The following is a 23,037-nucleotide window of genomic DNA, read 5'->3' as shown; positions in this document are numbered from 1 at the left end:
ATCCATTCTACTTAATTGTGACTCAGTATTCACATCGACAACAATGTCCTGTTCCTGAGTGAATACTGAAGAAAAGTATTCATTCAGTGTCTCCCCAATCTCTTCAGCCTCCACACGCAACTTCCCACTACTATCCTTGACTGGACCTATTCCTACCCTAGTCATTCTTTTATTCCTGACATACCTATAGAAAGCCTTAGGGTTTTCCCTAATCCTACCAACTAAGGACCTTTCATGTCCCCTCCTTGCTGCTCTTAGCTCTCTCTTCAGGTCCTTCCTGGCTACCTTATAACTCTCAATCACCCCAATTGAACCTTCACGCCTCATCTTTACATAGGCCGCCCACTTCCATTTAACAAGGGATTCCAATTCCTTATTAAACCACGGCTCCCTCACACGACCCTTTCCTCCCTGCCTGACAGGTACATACTTATCAAGGACACTCAATAGTTGCTCCTTGAACAAGCTCCACATATCAATTACGCCCTTGCCTTGAAGCTTACTTTTCCCAGCCACACATCCTAAGTCATGCCTCACCGCATCATAATTTCCCTGCCCCCAGCTATAACTCTTGCCCTGTAGTGCACATTTATCCCTCTCCATCACTGGAGTAAAAGTCACCGAATTGTGGTCACTGTCCCCAAAGTGCTCACCTACCTCTAATTCTAACACCTGGCCTGGTTCGTTACCCAGAACCAAATCCAGTATGGCCTCACCTCTTGTTGGCCTATCTACATATTGTGTCAGGAAACCTTCCTGCACACATTGGACAAACACTGACCCGTCTAACGAATTTGAGCTGTAGCTTTCCCAATCAATATCAGGAAAGTTAACAACCACCCTATTACTTTCACTCTTCTCTTGAATCATCCTCGCAATCCTTTCTTCTACGATTCTGGGACTATTAGGAGGCCTGTAAAAGACTCCTAACAGGGTGACCTCACCTTTCCTATTCCTAACCTCAGCCCAAACTACCTCAGATGGTGAGTCATCATCTATCGTCCTTTCCACCGCTGTAATACTATCTTTGACAAGCAATGCCACACCTCCCCCTCTTTTACCCCCACCTCTGATCCTACTAAAACATTTAAACCCTGGGACCTGCAACAGCCAATCCTGTCCCTGTTCTACCCATGTCTCCGTAATAGCCACAACATCGAAGTCCCAGGTATCAACCCACGCTGCAAGTTCACCTACCTTATTTCGTATACTTCTTGCATTGAAGTATACACATTTCAAGCCACTTTCCTGTTTACAGGCACCCTCCTTTGAAATTGATGCCATGTTCCTAACCTCCCTACACTCCAGGCCCTGCACCCTAAAGCTACAGTCTGGGTCCCCATGCCCCTGCAGAGTTAGTTTAAACCCCCCCCAAGAGCACTAGAAAACCTCCCACAAAGGATACTGGTGCCCCTCAGGTTCAAGTGCAGACCATCCTGTTTATAGAGGTCCCACCTTCTCCAGAAAGAACCCCAGTTATCCAAATACCGGAATCCCTCCCTCCTGCACCATCCCTGTAGCCACGCATTTAACTGTTCTCTCTCCCTATTCCTCGACTCTCTATCATGTGGCACAGGTAACAAACCAGAGACAACAACTCTGTTCGTTCTAACTCTGAGCTTCCAACCTAGCTCCCTGAAAGCCTGCCTAACATCCTCAGCCCTCCTACCTATGTCATTGGTGCCAATGTGGACCACGACTTCGGGCTGCTCCGCCTCCCCCTTAAGGACCCGGAAAACACGATCAGAGACATCACGTACCCTTGTCAGATCAGCAACTAAATCTCAGGTCTTGCCATTTCGCAGCCAAATGTTCCATATTTTCAATTTTCCAGTACATTCTGGAATTGCCATCTAGTCATATATACAGCTGCTGTGAGTTCTCAGTTCAGAAAAGCATTCTCTCTCTCTTAAAAGTACAGCACATGCCTTCAATTTGGAACACTGCATATTCATTTGAAAGCCAAGATAAAATAAATACCTATTTTTATGCATTTTGTTTGTGAATCAATTATTTTCAGTTTGGACTGCATTAGTATGTAATAATTTGATAAAGCACTTCTCACTTTAAAATTGCAGCAGGATTGTACCGTTCAGTTCAGGCTCATCGAAACCAAAGCCGGCGAGAAGGGACATCGATGGCACAAGACCCAGCTGCTCTCTATGACTTTAACCTCGATGAAGAATTGGAGATTGACCTGGATGATGAAGCAATGGAAGCCATGTTTGGTCATGACTTTGCAAGTGATAGTGATATATTGGGGATGTGGATTCCAGAGGTACTGGACTGGCCAACATGGGTGTGTGGTTGCAGCTTTTGCTGCTTTTGCTTACTTATTTTAAGCTTCTGCTCTAAGTTTGTTTTCACTATGGAAAATTGTTTGGCACTTGTTGATTGTCTTGGCAACTTTAATGTACCACAGACAGAATCTGAGTTTTAAAACAAATCTTTCCGTTTGTTCTCACCACTGGTTGTATCCTTATCCACGTATCGGGAGGCCTGAATCCATGTCTCACCTGCTCCAGAGATGTGTCATAATGTCTCTGAACAGAATTATTAGAAAATAATTGCTTTTTAAGGTGGAGTCTAAAGTCCAAAGTTGGGGTTAACAGTCTAGATTTCTTTTGTGAGGGTGTGTTGATTTGGCTAGCCAGCAATTGAGGAAGTGTCGACAGCTACTTCTGTTTAACAGTCCCTTTAAAAGTGTTTTTTTAAATTATGGGATGTAAGTGTCACTGGGGCTGACATTATTTCCATCCCTAATTGCCCTTGATAAGATAGTGGTGAGCAGCCTTGCTAAATACTGCTCACCACTATGACCCACAATGCCATTCAGGAGGGAATTCCAGGATTTGACCCAGTAACAGTGAAAACATGGTAATTTGCTTCCAAGTTGGTGAGTGACTTAGAGGGGAACATGCATATGGTGGCATTCCCATGTATCGGCTGTCCTTGTCCTTGTAGACAGATGTGGTCTGGGTTTAGAAGGTTCTATTTGAGGATCTTTGAATTTCTACAAATGCATCTCGTAGGTAGTAGCAGAAGTGTGTGCTGAGCATCTGTGATGGAGGGAGTGGATATTTATGATGTGGTGCCAATCAAAAGGGCTGCTTTGTCCTGGATGATGTCCAGCTTCTTTTGTGTTTTTGAAGCTGCACCCATCCAGGAAAGAGGGGAATATTCTCACATTCCTGACTTGTGCGTTGTAGTTGATGGACAGGCTTTGGGCAATCAGGTGGTGAATTACTTGTCACTGTATTCCTAACCTCTGACCTGCTCTTGTTGATGTGGCAGGTCCAGTTGTGTTTCTAGTCAATGGTAACCTCCAGGACTTTTTTAGTGGGATATTGAATGATGGCAACACCACTGAATGTAAAGGGACAATGGTTAGATTGTCTGTTATTGTTGATGGTCATAGCCTGGCATTTATGTGGTGTGAATGTTACTTGTCAATTGTCAACCCAAGCCTGGAAATTGTCCAGAACTTGTTGCATTTGAACATAGACTGTTTCAGTGTTCGAGAAGTCACGACTGGTCCTGAACACTGTGCAATGATCAGCCAACATCCCCCCTTTTGACCTTTATAATGGACAGGAAGTCATTGATAAAGATCAGCCTTAGACACTAACCTGAGGAACTCTAGCAGAAATGTCCTGGAGCTGTGAAGACTGGCATCCAACTGCCACAGCAATCTTCCTGTCTGCCTGGTGTGACTCTAACCAGAGGAGAGGTTTTCCCCCATACCCATTATTTCCAGCTTTGTTCGGGATTGTTGATGCCATGTTCGGTCAAATACAGCCTTGATGTCAAGTGCTGTCACTCTTAACCTCGCCTCTCAAATTTAACTATTTTAACCGTGTTTGAACCAAGGCTGTGATATGGTCAGGAACTGAGTGGCCCTGGCAAAACCCAAACTGGGCGTCACTCAACAGGTTATTGCTGAGTAGGTGCTGCTTGATAGCACAGTTGATGACCACTTCGATCATTTTACTCGTGATCAAGAGCAGATTGATAAGGTATTTGTTGGATGGCTTAGATTTGTCCTGCATTTTAGGTACAGGATATACCTGGGCAATTTTCCACATTGTTGGGTAGTTGACAGTGTTATACCTCCACTGAAAGAGCTTGAGTAGGGGAATGGCGAGTTCTGGAGCACAAATTTTTAGCACTTTTACCGGAATGTTGTCAGGACCTGTAGCCTTTTCAGTATCCAGTGTCTTCAACCATTTCTTGATATCGCATGAGCTAAATCGAATTGGCTGTAGACTGGTATCTGTAATGTTGGGAACCAATGGAGTAGGCCGCAATAAATCACCCACTTGGCACTTCTGGCTGAAGAATGCTTCAGCTCTATCTTTTACACTATTTTGTTGGCATCTTCCATCATTGAGGATATTTATGATGCCTCCTTCTCCAGTGAATTATTTAATTGTCCACCACCATTCCTGACTGAATGTGGCAGGACTGCAGAGCTTAGATCTGTTCCATTGGTTGTGGGATTGCTTAACTCTAGCAGTTGTTGCTTAAGCAGTTTGACATGCAGGTAGTCCTGTTTGGTAGTTTCACCAGGCTGACACCTCATTTTTAGATATGTCTGGTACTATCCTGGCATGCCTTACTGCACTCTTCATTGAATCAGGGTCGATCCCCTGTCCTATGGATGGATAGGCGATATGCCCAGCCATGGAGTTGCAGGTTGTGCTGGAGTACAATTCTACTGCTGTTGAGGGCCCATCAGAGCAGTCAGAGATGGGTAATTGAGATGACCAGTCATCAGATCTGTTTTATTGATTTCAACCAATCTCATGTTCACTAGTTGGTCATCACCTTGCTAGTGATGCCCACATCCCTGAACAAATGTTTTTAAAAAATCAGTTTCAAGAAGTGCCAACATTTTTAAAAGTTTATGTTTTAGTTGGTTTTTCTTTATGAATAATTTAAAGAACCAGAAACCCCAAATTCTTCCACCAAATTTGTCCACTCTTCCATAATTCCAGTTATAGCCACAAAGCAGGAGGAATTCTATGGCATAGAATTTCTCAGTAGAGAAATTTCTCTTTACAGTCTCTCTGAAGTTCTCTTTCCCCCAGATTTGTTTCTTGAAAATCAGCTGATGTTTTAAGCCAAGAGAATTGAGACATGACAAGTCTGCTTATAAAGGTGCTAAAGTCTGTGCACTTCCAAGGTATCTGTTTCTGTTTATGAAGAGGCCAATCTTTTTGTTTCTTTCTAATTGAATGTCTTAGAATTAAAAGCAAATTGGCAGAATTATTCCATCAGATTGTGATTCTGCAAAAGAAATTAGATTGATTCTATTATGTGTAACCAAGTTATTTAGTAGTGAAGTGACTGAAGCTTTCTGATTTGCCAGTTGTGACACATGTAAAATGCTTCTGCTGTAATATCACTGCTCAATGTACAAAAGCAGCAGTTTTTGTTCATTGTATCGCAAATGGAAATGTGATCACAATACTGAATCTCCCTCTTCTGCCCCCTCCAGTTCTTTATTATTACTCGAGAGAATATGTTATCTAAGAATGCTCTTGGTCGAAGTATGCCGTAGCCTTCAAAAAGTCTTCAGTTAGCATCATTTAAAAACGTCATTCACATGCCATAGAAATCAAATCTATTATCATAAACTCCAGGGAATCCACCACATGAATAATGATAAATAGTTTGGGTTTATTTAGTCAGTTCCTTGATCTTATAGTATCCCAAAAAGCTTCTCAGGAAATTAAGTACTTTTGAAGTCTGGTTACTGTTAAACTTAGGAATCAGGGCAGTCAATGATATGAAATGAGATAAGTCATCAGATCTGTTTTGCTGGTTTCAACCAGTCGCATGTTGACTATTTGGTCATGAACTACACAAAATAGGATGGTGTACATTAATGCATGTCACTTCAAACATCTATAAATGCATCACATTACGAACCGGATTGGTCGTCATAAATTTGTTTCCAGTGTAATTCTTAGCACAGTCTCAATTATTTAATGTGAAACTGCTTTTAGAATATGTTTATTAAATAATTCGTACAAGTGAAAGAAGTCCTGGAATTTGCTGATTTTTGCTGCATTTCCATGACAGCACCCTGGCCAATCACAGTTTAACCTGCCTGATTTGAGAATGAAGTTTTTCTGTTAATAATTCCTGCTACACTTCCATGTCAACTATGGCTTAACCAATCAGCAGCCGACAGTCATGTTGTCCTTTTTTCAACTGTATTTCTTGCATTCTCGTCCTGATGAACACAATGCGAAAAGTTTTGACATCTTTTATCTCCTTTTAGCAAGTTCCTCCAATCATTGTATTTGCAACTGTGTATCTTTGAATCTATGGGTTTTTTATTAAATGATTTAGTATTGTTGTTACTGGCTTTAGTTTTGGCATTCAGATCATTGAACTATATAGGCCACATTTGATAATATTGTCTTTAGGATTCAAACAGGGTCCTGTCAGCCTATTGCCTTGTATTTTACGAGAGCTAATAGAAATATATCATCCATTCCATGATGAGAATGTTTATGGAAATCTAGTTTCTGAGTCTCAAACAAAGTATGTTTGAACACTCTTCTTTTAATTTGTTTCCAACTACGCCCATCAGTCGTATCAATATATTACCCATGGAGCGGTGGATAAGTAGATGGTTGTGTGCATTCTACGTTGCTGTCATTTTATAAAGATAATGCACAGGAAAAGGTGAAAATCAGAGGTTCTTATCATTCTACTTGTTCCACTGGTATTTCTTCGCTATCTATTATCGAGGTTGCAGTTCAATAAAGGTTACAAAACCATCTATCAAGAAATTAATTAAGATATACAATGTACATTTAATCAGGCTTGCATTCATCATATTATTTTTCATTCTACCCGCCATACCACACTATGCCATCTGATCCTGCAGCAGTCTAGGATTTCTGTGTTTTGAAGTTGGCATACTAATGCAATTTAATTTCAAAAGTTAAAGAAGGCCCACATCTTCAATTAGTGACTTAACATGCAGTTGACAATATTACTGTGTGATGAGCAGTTAGTTCCTTCTGAATCGTTTGAGCCAAGTCTTACTCTTGTGGCATATGGATTGTGCGTATTGTTCAAACAACAAAGAAGACAGCATTCCAATTACTAACATTTGGCTTTTGCTTCTTTTTTGCAATTGATTGTGGACTACTTTTAATCCTGGTGTATTAATTGAGTATTATCTTTGTAAATATTTCAGCCCATAACTGATTTGTTATATCATATTTGTTTGCAGCATATTTGTGAGTCTGATGAAAGAGATGAAATAGTCATCTGTGAACTCTGTGATGCAAATGTTGGTCAGTTTAATCACCACATGAAGAGAAACCATCCAGGATGTGGACGTAGTGCCAACCGTCAAGGCTATCGCAGCAATGGGTCCTATGTGGATGGATGGTTTGGTGGTGAGTGCGGGAGTGGAAATCCGTACTATCTCTTGTGTAGTGGCTGTAGGGACAAGTATCTGGCCATGAAGAGCAAGACAAAAGCCCCAATTTCAGAAAGGTGAGATGAGTTGTAAGTAGAAATTTTATTACAGCATTCAAGTTTTTTTAAAAATCCCCAAATCAGAACACATTGTTAATACTTTGATCGGTAGATCTCAGTGCAATTAATTCAAATAGTTTCTGTTGAAGAAATTGTTGCAAAACAAAGTTCACAATTTATAATTCATCCCTGGCTGATTTCAATATAATTTCATTGAATTAGTCCAATATATATGGTATGGTTCCTTTAAGTGGGATTTTCCTGTGTGCTAGCAATGACTGCCAAAGCAGATGAACAGCTGTCCAAGCTTATAGATAAATTATCAATTGCGCGCTAAAAGTTTGTACAAAGAATGTTTCTATTTTGAAAACATCAAGGGTTGTACTGATTAGAATTATTTTTTGTCTTAAATGTACACTTTTTTAATGTTAATTTATGAATCAATTCCTGAACAGCACTTCAAAGATCGATTTTAGCAAATTGTGCCTGTGAACAAACTCATTTTTAAATATTCCAGATTCCATTCCTATTTCTATTGGCACGCTTAAGCCTCTCAATCTCCAGTACAATAACCATAATAATTGAACCGGATTGAAACCTTGTACTTTTCAGTTCTGGCATAATGAGTTCCCTCTGGCAAAGAAAAATTCCCATTGCAACATTTGTCGATATAGATACATTATCTATCAGAAGAAGGATTTCACGTTCTGTTTCAAAATAAGTTGAATTTTTTTTATTTAAGTAATTATGCTCAAGATAGCTAAAGTCATCTCAACTGTGGCTCACTTTCTTACACCAACGTTTTTATTTCTATTCTATCACACTTTTCGTCCTGTTTTATTCTTACAACTCATTTAAAACTCACTTCACACCTTTATGGCAGCTACTGAAACTTGCTGCATCATATGTCATTGTGTTCTGTGAAAGGTGAAATGTAGCAGTCCAAATACAGAGGGAGGTTTGAGGTAAAAGTTATAAAAAAGAAATAAAACATGGAAAAGACATCTAACTTTATGTTGGCTTGAGCGTTTTTTTGCCATCTCAAGTGACCACCTGTAATATGTAGAGGGGCCTATGCCTCCAGAATGGAGGAACCAATGGTAGTTTAGGACCTCTGGAAAGTTGTGTATCCCTAAGTGGAGTAAGCATCTGCTCTTCTCTACTCATCTTTGCCAGTACACCACTCTGCTCCTCTTCATCCAGGACCTAAAACAGTCCTTCCAGGTGAGACAGAGGTTCACCTGCCTCTCTTCCAAACCAGCTTACTGCATCAGGTGCTCCTGATGTGGTCTTCACTGTATTGGGGTGACCAAACATAAACTTAGGGAACGGTTCCCCGAGCATAGCAGCCGGGCCTGTGGGACCGACCAGACCTCCCAATCACCGCCCATTTTAATTCCCCTTCCTCCTCCCTTTCCGACATGACCATCCTTGGCCTCCTCCATCGCCACAACAAACCACACTGCAAGTTGGAAAAACAATAACTCATATTCCACCTGGGCAGCCTCCAGCCCGGAGGACTCAACATTGAGTTCTCCAATTTCAAATAACCTCCCTTCCCATCCCCCAACTCCCTTCGCAGCCCCTCCTCCTCCCTTCTACTCCTCCCAGCCACCAACCAGATTCATTCCTCCCATTGACCAACCACGTTGTACCCTCTGCCTGTCTTTGCTTATCCCCACTTTGCCACCCTGCTCCCGCCACCCCCTTTTATCTGCAGATCCCCCTACATTCACTCCCAGTCCTGAAGAAGGGTTACACCCGAAACATTGACTTCTCCACTTCTTGATGCTGCCTGGCTTGCTGTGTTCTTCCAGCCTCCTGCCTGAGTACTTTGGATTCCAGCATTTGCAGTTTTTTTTTTGTCTCTAATCGACTCAAATGGATGCAAAAGCATTTCTCACAAATAATTCCCAACCTCCTTATGCCCTTCCCCTCGATAATCTCAACATCCCCTCAGTTCCCACACCATCCAAGCTGAATGACATTGTTGGCACGATAAGTGAAACAGAACTGATTATTAGCAGTGGGCTAACTGCAACTAAAGGGATGATTGATGCTTTCTGTTCACCCAAAGATTAAGATGAGGTTCATGGAAATTTTTAATGGAGTACAAACTGAAGGAGAGCAAGAGAGCCTTAGACAAATAACATGGCCAGTGAAATATTGCCAAGACATCAGGCTAGTTACGCACTTCTCCATTTGATGCTTGTGGAAGCATGCTGACACCTGAGTAGCTACATTATAGTAACAGCTCCCGAGGGAAAAGCTCTGGAGATTGAAGCTGGGATACATCTCTATCTATTATGGATGGCATGGTGGCACAGTGGTTAGCATTGCTGCCTCACAGCGCTAGAGACCCGGGTTCAATTCTCGCCTCGGGCGACTCTCTGTGTGGAGTTTGCACATTCTCCCCGTGTCTGCATGGGTTTCCTCCAGGTGCTGCGGTTTCCTCCCACAATCCAAAAAATGTGCAGGTTAGGTGAATTGGCCATGCTGAATTGCCCGTAGTGTTAGGTGAAGGTGTAAATGTAGGGGAATGGGGAATGGGTGGGTTACGCTTTGGCGGGTCGGTGTGGACTTGTTGGGCCGAAGGGCCTGTTTCCACGCTGTAAGTAATCTAATAATATCTTGTTAAAATAACTAAATTTGCCTGAGTATGTTATTTATGCTTTAAAGTTGACATCTCTTATTGGAATAATTATTGTTCATTTTTCAGATACAAAGGCCAGGCACCAGATCTGATAGGCAAGCAAGATAGCATATATGAAGGTATTTGCTTAATCTTTGTTTATTTAAGTAATATGATAACTTAAATTGATCAGATACTTACAAATATGTCTTTTAGTTTGTTTTTATTCTTTCATACAATGAGTGCATTTTTGGTTGGGCCTGCATTTATTGCCTATTCCTAATTGCCCATAAGGTGGTCATTGCCTGCCTTCTTAAACCACTGCAGCGGTGACAAACATTCCACGTCAGGTGAGTGGCTTGGACGGAAAGTTGCAGGAAGTGGGTTTCCACATATTTGCTGCCCTTGTCTTTCTGGATGGTAAAGATTGTGCATTTGAAAGGCAATGTCAAAGGCAGACTGATGAGTTCTACTGCACCTGTGGGTGATGCAAACTATTGCATTTGTGGCGAAGGGAATGAAATATTAGGGTGGCAAGTGGAATGCTGATCAATGGGCTGCTTTCTCCTAGATGGTCTTGGGTTTATTGAATGATTTTGGAACTGTGTTTATCCAGGCCAGTGGAGAATAGTCCATCGCAGTCCTAACTTGTGCTGAGATGTTGGACAGGTTTTGGGGAGTTAGGAGGTGAGTTACTCAGTGCAGAATACCCAGGCTGTGAACGTTTTGTACCAATAATTTTGATATGACTGGTCTAGTGCAATTTCTGGCCAATGTTAACCCAGAAAGTTGAAGGTGAGAGGTTCAGTCAAGAGGAGAAATGTTTAGATTTTCCCTTCTTGAAGTTAGTAATTGTGTTATGGAGTCAAAAGCATGTATGGTCACTTTAAGATAGAAAGTGTTTTTCTGAATTTAAAGTACAGCCACAACTGCCAGCTAAGGTTGGGCTGTTCCAAATGTCACAATTGGTTGTTAATGGATACCTGAGGTTTGGTTGTTGTTTTGACAACAATTCAAATTTAATCAATTATGAGAGAGTGAGGACTGCAGATGCTGGAGATCAGAGCTGAAAAATGTGTTGCTGGAAAGCGCAGCAGGTCAGGCAGCGTCCAAGGAGCTGAAGAAGGGCTTACACCCGAAACGTCGATTCTCCTGCTCCTTGGATGCTGCCTGACCTGCTGCGCTTAATCAATTATGCCCAAGATACCAGTAGCCAAAGGAATTTGAATTTTATTGTTTTGACACCTGGAAACCAATCAAATTATAGCAATTTAATTTGTCATGAGAGGGCATATAAACCCGGTTTTTAAAAATTAGATGGAGACCAACTGCTATCGAACAACACAACAACTGCTGTAAAGCCAGAGATGTAACTGCCCATCTTGCTCAAAGGAATTATAAACACTTTTTAAAATTTTCTTTAAATAGTGGAATTTAGGAGTTCTGTCACTCATATTTTAACAGATTATGAGGCAAGGTGAGCTTTTCTGGGTGTTTGGTTTAATTAACAGTGGGGTTCGACCTTTGTGTCATACCACTGGGGCTTGTGTGACACAAATGTCACTTGCCATTTATTAGCCCAAGCAAAATTCAGGCTCCACAACATACAGGCATTGTTTTTTTTAAAAGTATTTAAGATGAGTTTCTCTACTTACTCAATGATCTGTCTTTTCGCTTACATATGGTGTGCACCATGCTAAACTAGCACTGGTGATGCACAAAAGCATTTTTGAGTAAAGAAACAGGATTATATTATTCAGACCTTTGAACCTGTTCTGCAGTTCAGTTAGGTTGTGGCTGATCAGCATCCAAGCTCCATCCATTCTCTTGGCTTCATTTCTCCTGAGTAGGAACAAAATATTGATCTCAGAATTATTAGTATTAGTTAAAATACCATCTGTTGTGTTTGTGGAAGAATTCCATGGTTCTCCAACCCTTTGTGTGAAAAAGTTTCTTGACTTCTTCCCTGCTTGGTCTGGCTCTAGTTTTAGAATCTAAGACAAGAGGACAAATGTTATCAGTGCAACAGGTTGATTTTTCCATATTTTCTTTATCAGAGAGAAAAGGGGAATAATTATAATTTCAGCTACTGCCCTTCCAAAGCTCATATGATTTATGACCAGGGAACTGGTCATTTATAGGATCAAATCAATTACTTTATTCCTTCATTGGATGCAGGAGTTGCTGTCAAGGCCAACATTTGTTGCCCATCCCAAATTTCCCTTCAGAAGATGGTGGAGCTGCTTTCTTGAAGTGCTGCAGGCATGTTGTAAAAGTACCCACAGCACCGTTAGGGAAAGAGTTGGAGGATCCTGAACCATTGAAGGAATATCAATACATTTCCAAGTCAATGGATATGATTTGATAGTCATTACTGAGACATAGTTGTAAAGAGATCAAAACTGGGAATTTACCATTCAGGGATATTTGACCTTTCAGAAAGACTGGAAGGAAGATAGCGCTGTTATTAAGAGATGAAATGAGTACAGTTATGAGAGATGATTTAGGCTTAGGTGAAGTAGACAGAGTTGGATACTGCAGATGCAGGCGATTTAGAGTCAAGATTAGAGTGGTGCTGGAAAAGCACAGCAGGTCAGGCAGCATCCGAGGAGCAGGAAAATTGGTGTTTCGGGCAAAAGCCCTTCATCAGGAAAGCTGATGAACATTGCCTGAAACGTCGATTTGCCTGCTCCTTGGGTGCTACCTGACCTGCTGTGCTTTTCCAGCACCACTCTAATCTTGACCCATTTAAATGAAGCAGCGTCCATTTGGGTAGAGGTAAAAATCAGCAAGGGAAAAAAAACATCAGTAGGAGTAGTGTATAGAACTCAAATAATAGCCAAACTGGACAAATAATAGAAGCATGGAGAAAGAATAATGCAATAATTGTGGGTGATATTAATCTTCATGTTGGTTGAATGAATCAAGTTGGGAAGGATAGCAACAACAATGACTTTATGGAGTGCATTAGGGATAGTTTGCTCAAACAACATACTGTGGAGCCAACCAGGAAACGGGCTGTCTTGCATCTAGAAATAGTGAGATGTAAGTAAAAGATTCTCCAGGATGTTGTGGTAATAACATGACTTAATCAGTTTGAAAGTGAATAAACTGTTTACAAAAAATTGCGAAGAAATTAGGTTCATTAGCTAAAGTGGATTCAGCAGATAGATTAACAGGAAAATTAGTAAGCAAGCAGTGGCAGACGTTAAGGTGGTAATTCACAACTCTCAGCACGGTGGCACAGTGGTTAGCACTGCTGCCTCACAGCACTAGAGACCCAGGTTCAATTCCTGCCTCAGGCGACTGACTGTGTGGAGTTTGCACGTTCTCCCCGTGTCTGCGTGGGTTTCCTCTGGGTGCTCCAGTTTCCTCCCACAGTCCAAAGATGTGCAGGTCAGGTGAATTAGCTATGCTAAATTGCCTGTAGTGTTAGGTTAGGGGTATGGGTGGGTTGCGCTTCGGCGGGGGGGTGTGGACTTGTTGGGCCGAAGGGCCTGTTTCCACATTGTAAGTAATCTAATCAGTATACCAGTAAGGAGAAAAGATTCTTAGAAAGGGATAAGTCATCCATGACTAATTAAAGCACTTAAGGAGAGTATTAAGTTGAAAGAAAACCCATATTAAGAGACAAAAGTCAATGGGTGGCACAGTCGCTCACTGCTGCCTCACAGCACCAGGGATCCAGGGTCGATTCCTACAATCCAAAGTTGCATAGGTTAGGCGAATTGGGCCATGCTAAGTTGCCCATAATGTTCAGGGATGTGTAGGTTAGGTGCATTAGTCAGGGGTAAATATAGGGTAATAGGGTCAGGGAATGGGTCTGGGTGGGTTACTCTTCAGAGGGTTTGTGTGGATTTGCTAGGCTGAAGAGCCTGTTTCCACACTGTAGGGATTCTATCATGCTATGATAATGCCAAAGTTTGGTATAAACTCAGAATACAGCAAATGGGGACTAAAAAGATAATAAAGAGAGAGAAAATAAGTGAGGGCAAACTAGCAGGGAAAATAAAGTCTGACAGTAAGAGTTTTTTTAAATATACAAAAAGGATGAGAAACATCAAAGTGAACATAGAACTTAGAAAATGCACCTGGAGCAAAAGTTGTGGGGAACATGGAAATGGCAGAGGAGTTAAATAGATATTTATCATCAGCCTTTACAGTGGAAAATACATTGAATGTCTCATTACTATTAAAGAATACAGGAGGGAGGTGGAATCAATAGAGAGAAGAACAACTAATGGGGTTAAAGGTTGGTAAACCTCCTAGCCCTGATGACTTCTGTCCTTGGATCATCAAAAGAAGCAGCTACTGATGGAGATGCTTTGGTCATATTATTCCAAAAATCTTTGGACTCTAGACAAGTGCTGGAGGATTGGAAAACTACCAATGTCACACCCCTATTCAAAAAGGGAAGGTGGCAAAAAGTGGGTACATAGGCCAATTAGCCTAACCCGTATTATTGGAAAAATGTTGCAATCAATTATTAAGGAAGTAATTCCAACACACTTATGAACTAATCAAGCAGAGACAGCATGGCTTCATTAAGGGAAAATCATGTCTGACTAATTTATTAAAATTTTTCAAGAAAGTATCAACCGGAGAGGATAAAGTGGTTGTGTTGTATTTGGACTTCCAGAAGGCATTTGACATGGTACCTCACAAAGGTCAAGTCATAACATAAGAGCCATAAGATCTAGAAGCAAAATTAGGCCAGTTGGTCCATTATTTCTGCCAAGCCAACTGACCATGGCTGATATGTTTCTCAACTCCATTCCCCAGCCTTTTCCCTGGATGGTGTTGAATCTTGGCATGAATAGAGATTTGGCTGATGGAAGGGAAGCAGTTAGTGGGGATAAAGGGTTCTTTTTTGGGTGGTTGACCTTTAATAAGTAGGGTTCCTCAGGGATCCTTGCTGGAACTGCAGCTGTTTGCAATATATATTAATGACTTGGAAGAAGGAAGCAAATGTACTGAAGAAAAATTTGCAGGCAAGAGAAAAATAGGTGGGGAAACATGTTCCCTAAATTGGGAACAGATGTTCTCCGGAAAATGCACGACAGAAATGTGGAGGTTGTTTAGAAAACACTTGCTGATAGTGCTGGATAGGTTTGTCCCACTGAGGCAAGGAAAGGATGGTAGGGTGAAGGAATATTGGGGTGACAAGGGATGTAGAGCATCTAGTCAAGAGGAAGAAGGAAGCTTATATAAGGTTGAGGAGGCAAGGATCAGACAGGGCTGTAGAGGGTTACAAGGTAGCCAGGTAGGAACTGAAAAATGGACTTAGGAGAATGAGAAGGGCAATGAAAGAGCTTTAGCGGGTGGGATTAAGGAAAACCCTCAGGCATTCTACACTTACTTGAGGAACAAAAGGATGGCCAGAGTCAAGGTAGGGTTGATCAAGGATCGTGGAAAGAACTTGCGCCTGGAGTCAGAGGAGGTAGGGGAGATCCGTAATGAATATTTTGCTTCAGTATTCACTGTGAGAGAGACTTTGTCATTTGTGAGGACAGCATGTAACAGGCTGATATGTTTGAACATTAAGAAGAAAGATTTGTTGGAAATTTTGAAAACCTTAAAGATAGGTAAGTCCCCTGGGCTAAACATGACATACCCACGGTTACTATGGGAAGCGAGGGACAAGATCGCTGTGCCTTTGGTGATGATCTTTGCATCCTCCTGTCCACTTGAGTACTACCAGATGATTGGAGGTAGCAAATGTTATTCCCTTGGTCAAGAATGGGAATAGAGATAACGCTGAAAATTACAATCTTAGGTCTGTGGTGGGCAAATTATTGGAGAGGATTCTGAGAGACAGGATTTATAATTCCTTGGAAAACCATAACTTGATCAGAGGTAGTCAGCATGGCTTTGTGAGGGGCAGGTTATGCCTCACAACCCTTATTGAATTCTTTGAGGATGTGACAAAACATATTGACGGGAGTAGAGAAGTGGTGTGGTATACATGGATCTTAGCAAGGCCTTTGATCAGGTTCCCCATAGTAGGCTCATTCAGAAAGTAAGGAGACATAGGATACAGGGAAATTTGGCTGCCTGGATACCGAATTGCCTGACCCATAGAAGACAGAGGGTGGTAGTAGATGGAAAGTATTCAGCCTGGAGTTCAGAGACCAGTGGTTTTCCACGGGGATCTGTTCTGAGACTTCTGCTCTTTGTGATTTTAATCAATGAGTTGGATGAGAAAGTGGAAAGGTGGTTTAGTAAGTTTGCCGATGATACAAAGGTTGGTGGAATGGTGGATACTGTGTGGTAGGTTGTTGAAGTTTGCAACGAGACTTTGACAGAATGCAGAGCTGATCTGAGAAGTGGCAGATGGAATTCAATCTGGAAAAGTGTGAGGTGATTTATTTTGGAAGGTGGAATTTGAATGCAGGTTACATGTTTAAAGGCAGGATTCTTGGCAGTGTGGAGGAACAGAGAGATCTTGGGGTAATCTAATCTAATCTAATCTAATCTAATCATGTCCATAGATCCCTCAAAGTTGCCACCCAGGTTGATTGGATTGTTAAGAAGGTGTGTTGACTTTCATTAGCAGGGGGATTGAGTTTAAGAGCTGTGAGGTTATGCTGCAGCTCTGTTAGAGCCCTGGTTAGGCCACACTTGGAATATTGCATTCAGTTCTGGTCGCCTCATTATAGGAAGGATGTGGAAGCTTTAGAGAGAGTGCAGAGGAGATTTGCCAGGATGCTGCCTGGACTGGAAGGCATGTCTTACGAAGAAAGGAACTAGGATTTTTCTCATTGGAGCAAAGAAGGGTGAGAGACGACTTGATAGAGGTGTACAAGATGATTAGATGCATAGATGAAGTGAATAGTCAGAGACTTTTTCCCCAGGGCAGAAATACCTATTACAAGGGGTCATAATTTTAAAGTTATTGTAGGAAGGTTTAGGGGAGATGTCAGAGGTCGGCTCTTTACCCAGAGAGTGGTGGGTGTGTTGAATGTACTGCCAGTAATGGTAGTAGAGTCAGAAACATTAGGGACGTTTAAGCAACTCTTGGATAGGCACATGGATGATAGTAAAATGCAAGGTTAGTTTGATCTTAGAGTAGGATAAAAGGTTGGCATAGCATCAAGGGCCGAAGGGCCTGTTTTATGTTGCAAGAGGGATACCAGCAATTGAAAAGGAGACAAAAATAGGCTAAGTAAGTGAGCAAAAAGTTGGCAACTTGAATATAAAATGGGCAAATATGAAGCTTTTCATTTGGAACGAAGAACACCACAACTATTGCAGAAAACTGCAACACAAAAGGGCACTTGTGAACAAAATATATGTTGACCCTTATATCAACAAGTTTAGATTGTAAGTTTCAAGAAGTCTTACTGTAATCATACAAGGTGCTAATTTGACCTGAATATTGTAAGCAGTTTTGGTCATAGAGATGTACAACATAGAAACAGACCCTTCGGACCAACTATGCCGACCAGATATCCGAACCCAATCTAGTCCTACCTGCCAGCACCTGGCCCATATTCCTCCAAACTCTTCCTATTCATATATCCATCCAAATGTCTCTTAAATGTTGCAATTGTACCAGCCTCCACCACTTCCTCTGGCAGCTCATTCCATACACATACCACCCTCTGTGTCCTTTTATTGAGGAAAGATATTATTTCAAAGAACATAGTTTAGAGACCATTTACTAGTATGATCCTCTATTTGGAGGAATTGCCATATGAATAAGGATTTTCCAGGTTGGAACTCTACTCAGAGTCAAAAAGTGTGGTGCTGGAAAAGCACAGCCGGTCAGGCAGCATCCATAAGCTCAGGAATGAGCTTATGTTCAAAACATCGATTTTCCTGCTTCTCGGATGCTGCTTAACGGCTGTGCTTTTCCAGCATCACACTTTCTGACTCTGATCTCCAGTATCAGCAATCCTCACTTTCTCCTGGTTGATTATAACCTTACTGCAAAGCCTCTTCCAAGGATGCCTGCCTTGAAGAAGTTCTCCTCCTCCCTCTACAAGGATTGACATTCCTAATGAAGGGCTTATGCACGAAGCGTCAACTCTCCTGCTCCTCGAATGCTGCCTGACTGGCTGTCCTTTTCCAGCACCACACTTTTTCACTCTGATCTTCAACACCTGCAGTCCTCATGTTCTCCCTGGGACTCTACTCACTGAGTTAAGAAGAATGAGAGGTGATCTCATTGAAACATACCAGATTCTTAAGGGACCTGACAGGCTAAATGCTGAGAGGATCTTTCCTCCCATGGGAGAGTCTCTGACCAGAGAGCATAGTCTCAGAATAAAAGGTGTCAATTTAAGACTGAAATTAGAAGGAATTTCTTCTCTCAGAGGGTTGAGAGCCTTTGGAACTCCTTGGGAGAGTGTTGGGAGCAGAGCCCTTTTGTATATTTAAAGCTGAGATATTGTACGTGGACTGCATTGGTCCAAAAAGGCAGATCAGCACCACCTTCTCAAGGCTGCTGAGGGATGACCGATAAATGCTGGCTCAGCTAACAACCCCACATCCCACAGCTGAATGGCAAAAAAAATAGCTTTTTGATCAGTTTTAAAGGGAACGAATAGCAAAGTGGACATGTGGAATGTGCCATGAATGGCAGAGCATTTTGAGGGGCCAAAAGATGTACACAAAGTCTTGTTCCTTAATGTTTTATGGAAGTGGGTGGTGATGTTACCATTTGCCTACTGCCCTTGTTGTTCTAGGTAATGGAGGTTGTAGGCTTGGATGGTGCTGTTAAAGAAGCGTTGGTGAGTGCATCTTGCAAGTGGTACACACTACTGGCTCCATGATGAAGGGAGTGGTGCATGGGGCAGCTTTGTCCCAGATGGTGTCAAACTTTCAAACGCACAATTCTGTCCTTATTGATACTTCTTTATCTTACTCTTGCAGAAGACTGGGACATGTTAGATATTGATGAGGACGACAAGCTAACTGGAGAGGAGGAGTTTGAGCTGTTAGCTGGACCCCTTGGCCTGAATGAACGTAGAATTGTACCTGAACCAGTACAGTTTCCTGACAGTGATCCTCTGGGAGCATCTGTTGCCATGGTAACAGCAACCAACAGTATGGAAGAAACACTTATGCAAATTGGTGAGTCCAACAAAAATCTACAGTGAAATAACATTGGAATTGTTTATAGTGTTTCATTAAATATATAAAACTTGGAATGTAGCCAAGCTAAATATCCAGAAGATATGGGCGGCACGGTGGCACAGTGGTAAGCACTGCTGCCTCACAGCGCCAGAGGCCCAGGTTCAATTCCCGACTCAGGCGACTGACTGTGTGGAGTTTGCACGTTCTCCCCGTGTCTGCGTGGGTTTCCTCCGGGTGCTCCGGTTTCCTCCCACAGTCCAAAGATGTGCGGGTCAGGTGAATTGGCCATACTAAATTGCCCGTAGTGTTAGGTTAAAGGGGTAAATGTAGGGGTATGGGTGGGTTGCGCTTCAGCGGGTCGGTGTGGACTTGTTGGGCCGAAGGGCCTGTTTCCACACTGTAACTAATCTAAAAAAAAAGAATTGCAATCACATCAAAAATTAAAAGAAGCAAGATTTAGTTCTCTTCCCTGCTGCAGACTATTAGCGCTGTTTCAAAAATCAGTTTGTACGTAATATAAGTTCACAGTCAATATATGAAAAGCACTTTTACTCTGGCTTAACATTTAACCAAATCAGTGCTTCAATTTGATCAGGGCATTTGTTCTTTTACTATTTTGTTCTTTTTTTATTTTTCTTAAGTGTTTATAGCAACAAGAGGAAGTTGAGTGTTCTAAGAAAGTGCATGAGACACTGTGGGACAAAGGGAAGATTTGCCTACAATGTGACCTTTCACGTTAGACATCAAAGAACGATAGATTTTATGGAAGAATAGCTAATACCACTTCATCATAGCTGAAATAGCTACAGCCATAAACTATTAATCATTATATGATGGGTGATTTGCTTGAAAAGAAATAGTGAAACTGCAGGATGATAGGGAATGACCGGTGGCAGTGAAATAGTTGGTAGTTTTAAAAAGGGGCAGCATGGTGGTTAGCACTGCTGCCTCACAGCACCAGACTCCGAGAGCTCTGGTTTCCTCCCACAATCCAAAGATGTGCTGGTCAGGTGAATTGGCCATGCTAAATAGCCCACAGTGTTAGGTGCATTAGTCAGAGGGAAATGGGTCTGGTTGGGTTACTCTTCAGAGGGTTGATGTGGACTTGTTGGGCTGAAGGGCCTGTTTCCACACTGTAGGGGATCTCATCATCATCCCCTGAATAGATCTCCTGACTCAAATCAATTTCCTTTCCCATTTCTGATTAGCAGTCATGGGGTGATACAGGACAGATGAGGCCCCTCAGCCCATCAAGTCTGTCTCATCAATACTATAATACTACCTGCACTGGTCCCACTTTCCTGCAGTAGGTCCATAGCCTTGAATGTTATGACTCTTCAATTGCTCATCCAAATATTTTTAAAGTTGTGAATCTTCCAGCTTCAACTACCCTCCCAGGCATTGCATTCCAGATCACTGACACCCTCAAATTTCTTCCTTAAATTTCTTCCCAATTTCTTGCCTTCATTTTAAAATTACAGGTCGTTCCACTATAATGCTCATTTCATCCATGTGAGTTGGCTGTAACGTGATTGATGAATAGGGAACACTGTTTTTAAAGTGCAAGCGTTTAAAACTTGTGTTGGCTATAATGGGGTCGCATCACCAGCACTTTAAGTGCTATTTTTATTCCGCAATTTTTTTATAGTGCTGGTTGCACAAGCATATAACTAGTGTATTGTAGAAAAACTACTTGTGTGCCACTCTTGTTATTGACTGTTTGACTAAGGCAAACAAAGGCTTTCTGTTCATCCTGTCCATGCAGCTCATAATCTAGTAAGCATCTACCAGGTCTTCCCCTCTACGTTCTCTGCTCCAAAGGAAACAACTTGAGTTTATCCAGTCTGTCTCTATAGCTGAAATTTTCCATCCCAGGCAAGATCCTGATGAATTGCCTCCTCACCAACAAACCCCCCCCCAGCCCACGCCTGTGTAATTGTATCCCTCCTTTAGTGTGAAGACCAGAACGGCACACAGTACTCTGGCTTTGGCCTAACCAAAATTCCAACATGACTTCCATGTTTTTATAATCTACTTTAGACTCACTAGTTTGTATTTCCTTGAACCATCTATATCACCTTTGTAAAATTTATTTTATTTATTAATTTGTGGAATGTGGATGTTGCTGGCTGACCAGCAATTTTTGCACATGCCTGGTTGCCCTTGACAACATGGTGAGCTGCCTTCTTGAAATGCTGTAGTCCACATGCTGTGGGTTGACCCACAATCCTGTTAGGGAGAGAATTCCAGGATATTAACCCAGCGATAGTGAAGGAATCCCCATATATGTCCAAGTCAGAATGGTGAGTGGGCTTGGAGGGGATCTTGAAAATGGTGGTGTTGCCCTTGTCCTTCTAGATAGAAGTAGTCGTGTGTTTGGAAGATGCTAATTGAGGATCTTTGGTGAATTTCTGCAAACTATCTTACAGACACTGACACTACTGAGTGTTGGTGGTGGATGGAGTGGATGCTTGTGGGTGTAGTGCCAGAGTTGAGAGTGTGGTGCCGGAAAAGCACCGCAGGTCAGGCAGCATCCAAGGAGCAGGAGAATCAACGTTTAGGGCATGAGCCCTTCATGACGATTCCTGATGAAGGGCTTATACCCGAAACATCAATTCTCCTGCACCTTGGATGCTGCCTGACCTGTGTTTTTCCAGCACCACATTCTCGACTCTGAGCTCTAGCATCTGCAGTCCTCCTGGGTATAGTCCCAATCAAGCAGACTGCTTTGTCCTGGAAAGTGTAAGGCGCCTTGAGAGTTGTTGGGGCTGTATGCGTCCAGGCATATTCTCTCACATTCCTGACCTGTGTCTTGTAGGTGGTGAGTTACTGACCACAGTTTTCATGGCCTCGGACCTTTTTGGTGTTTGTGGTGAGTCCAGTTGAGTTTTTGTTCAATGATAAACCCCCTCCCCCCCAGGATGTTGATAGCGGGGTATTCAGTCTTGGTAGCACCATTGAATGTCAAGAGGCGGTGGTTAGATTGTCTCTTACTGGTGATGGCAATAGCCTAAAGTTTGTGTGGTGTGAATGTTACTTGCCACTTGTCATCCCAAGCCGGGATATTGTCCAGATCTTGTTGCATTTGAGCATGGACTGCTTCAGTATCTGAGGAGTCGTGAATGGCGCTGAACATTGTGCAATCATTGGTGAGCATCCCCATTTCTGATCTTATGATGGAGGGAAGGTAATTGATGAAGTAGCTGATGATGGTTGGGCCTAGGACCCTACTTTGACGAACCTCTCAGAGATGCCCTGGAGCTGAGATGACTAGCCTCCAATAACCACAGCCATCTGTCTATGTGTCAAATATGACTCCAACCACTGGAGAGTTTGCCCTCCATACCCACTCATTCCAGTTTTGCTAGGACCCCTTGATGCCACACTTGGTCAAATGCAGCCTTGATGTCAAGGGCTGTAACGCTCATCCTCACTTCAGGCATTCAGGACTTTTGTCCCATGTTTGTTCCAAGGCTTAATGAAGTTAGGAACAGAGTAGCCCAGGCGAAACCCAAACTGGGCGTCACTGAGCAGGTGCTGATGGATATTATTGTTGATGACGCCTTCCAACGCCATAGTGATGTCAAGAGTAGGTTGATGTGATAGTAATTGGCTGAGTTGGATTTGTTCTGCTTTTTATGTACAGGACATAGTTGGGCAATTTTCCACATTGTCAGTTAATTGCCTGTGTTGTAACTGTACTGGAACAGCTTGGCTCATGGCAGCAGCAATTTTTGAAGCACAAATCTTCAGTACTATTGTCAGAATGTTGTCAGGGCCCATAGCCTTTGCAGTATCCAGTGTCTCCAACAGTTCCT

At 42.2% G+C, this 23,037-nt stretch overlaps 1 protein-coding gene across 6 annotated transcripts in view; it reads left to right on the top strand.

Annotated features, from left to right (window-relative positions):
* The window catches only part of herc1 (HECT and RLD domain containing E3 ubiquitin protein ligase family member 1), a 483,062-nt gene that overhangs the window by 290,882 nt on the left and 169,143 nt on the right, over nt 1–23,037 (top strand). For 4 of the 6 annotated variants that reach the window (XM_087981970.1, XM_087981969.1, XM_087981966.1 and 1 more), the window contains exons 44-47: nt 2,079–2,299; nt 7,256–7,524; nt 10,226–10,278; nt 19,016–19,216. In XM_087981970.1, the coding sequence (XP_087838096.1) occupies nt 2,079–2,299; nt 7,256–7,524; nt 10,226–10,278; nt 19,016–19,216 (744 nt within the window). The remainder of the gene's footprint in view (nt 1–2,078; nt 2,300–7,255; nt 7,525–10,225; nt 10,279–19,015; nt 19,217–23,037) is intronic. The other 2 variants (XM_087981967.1, XM_087981968.1) reach the window with 2 other exon arrangements.

Source organism: Chiloscyllium plagiosum, unplaced genomic scaffold, assembly GCF_037043375.1.
Source record: "Chiloscyllium plagiosum isolate Xiang-an unplaced genomic scaffold, Cpla_swu_hap1 HiC_scaffold_42, whole genome shotgun sequence".
Taxonomy (NCBI): Eukaryota; Metazoa; Chordata; class Chondrichthyes; order Orectolobiformes; family Hemiscylliidae; genus Chiloscyllium; species Chiloscyllium plagiosum.
Note: the sequence above shows the minus strand (reverse complement) of the source record. Positions and strands in the feature narration are given on the sequence as shown.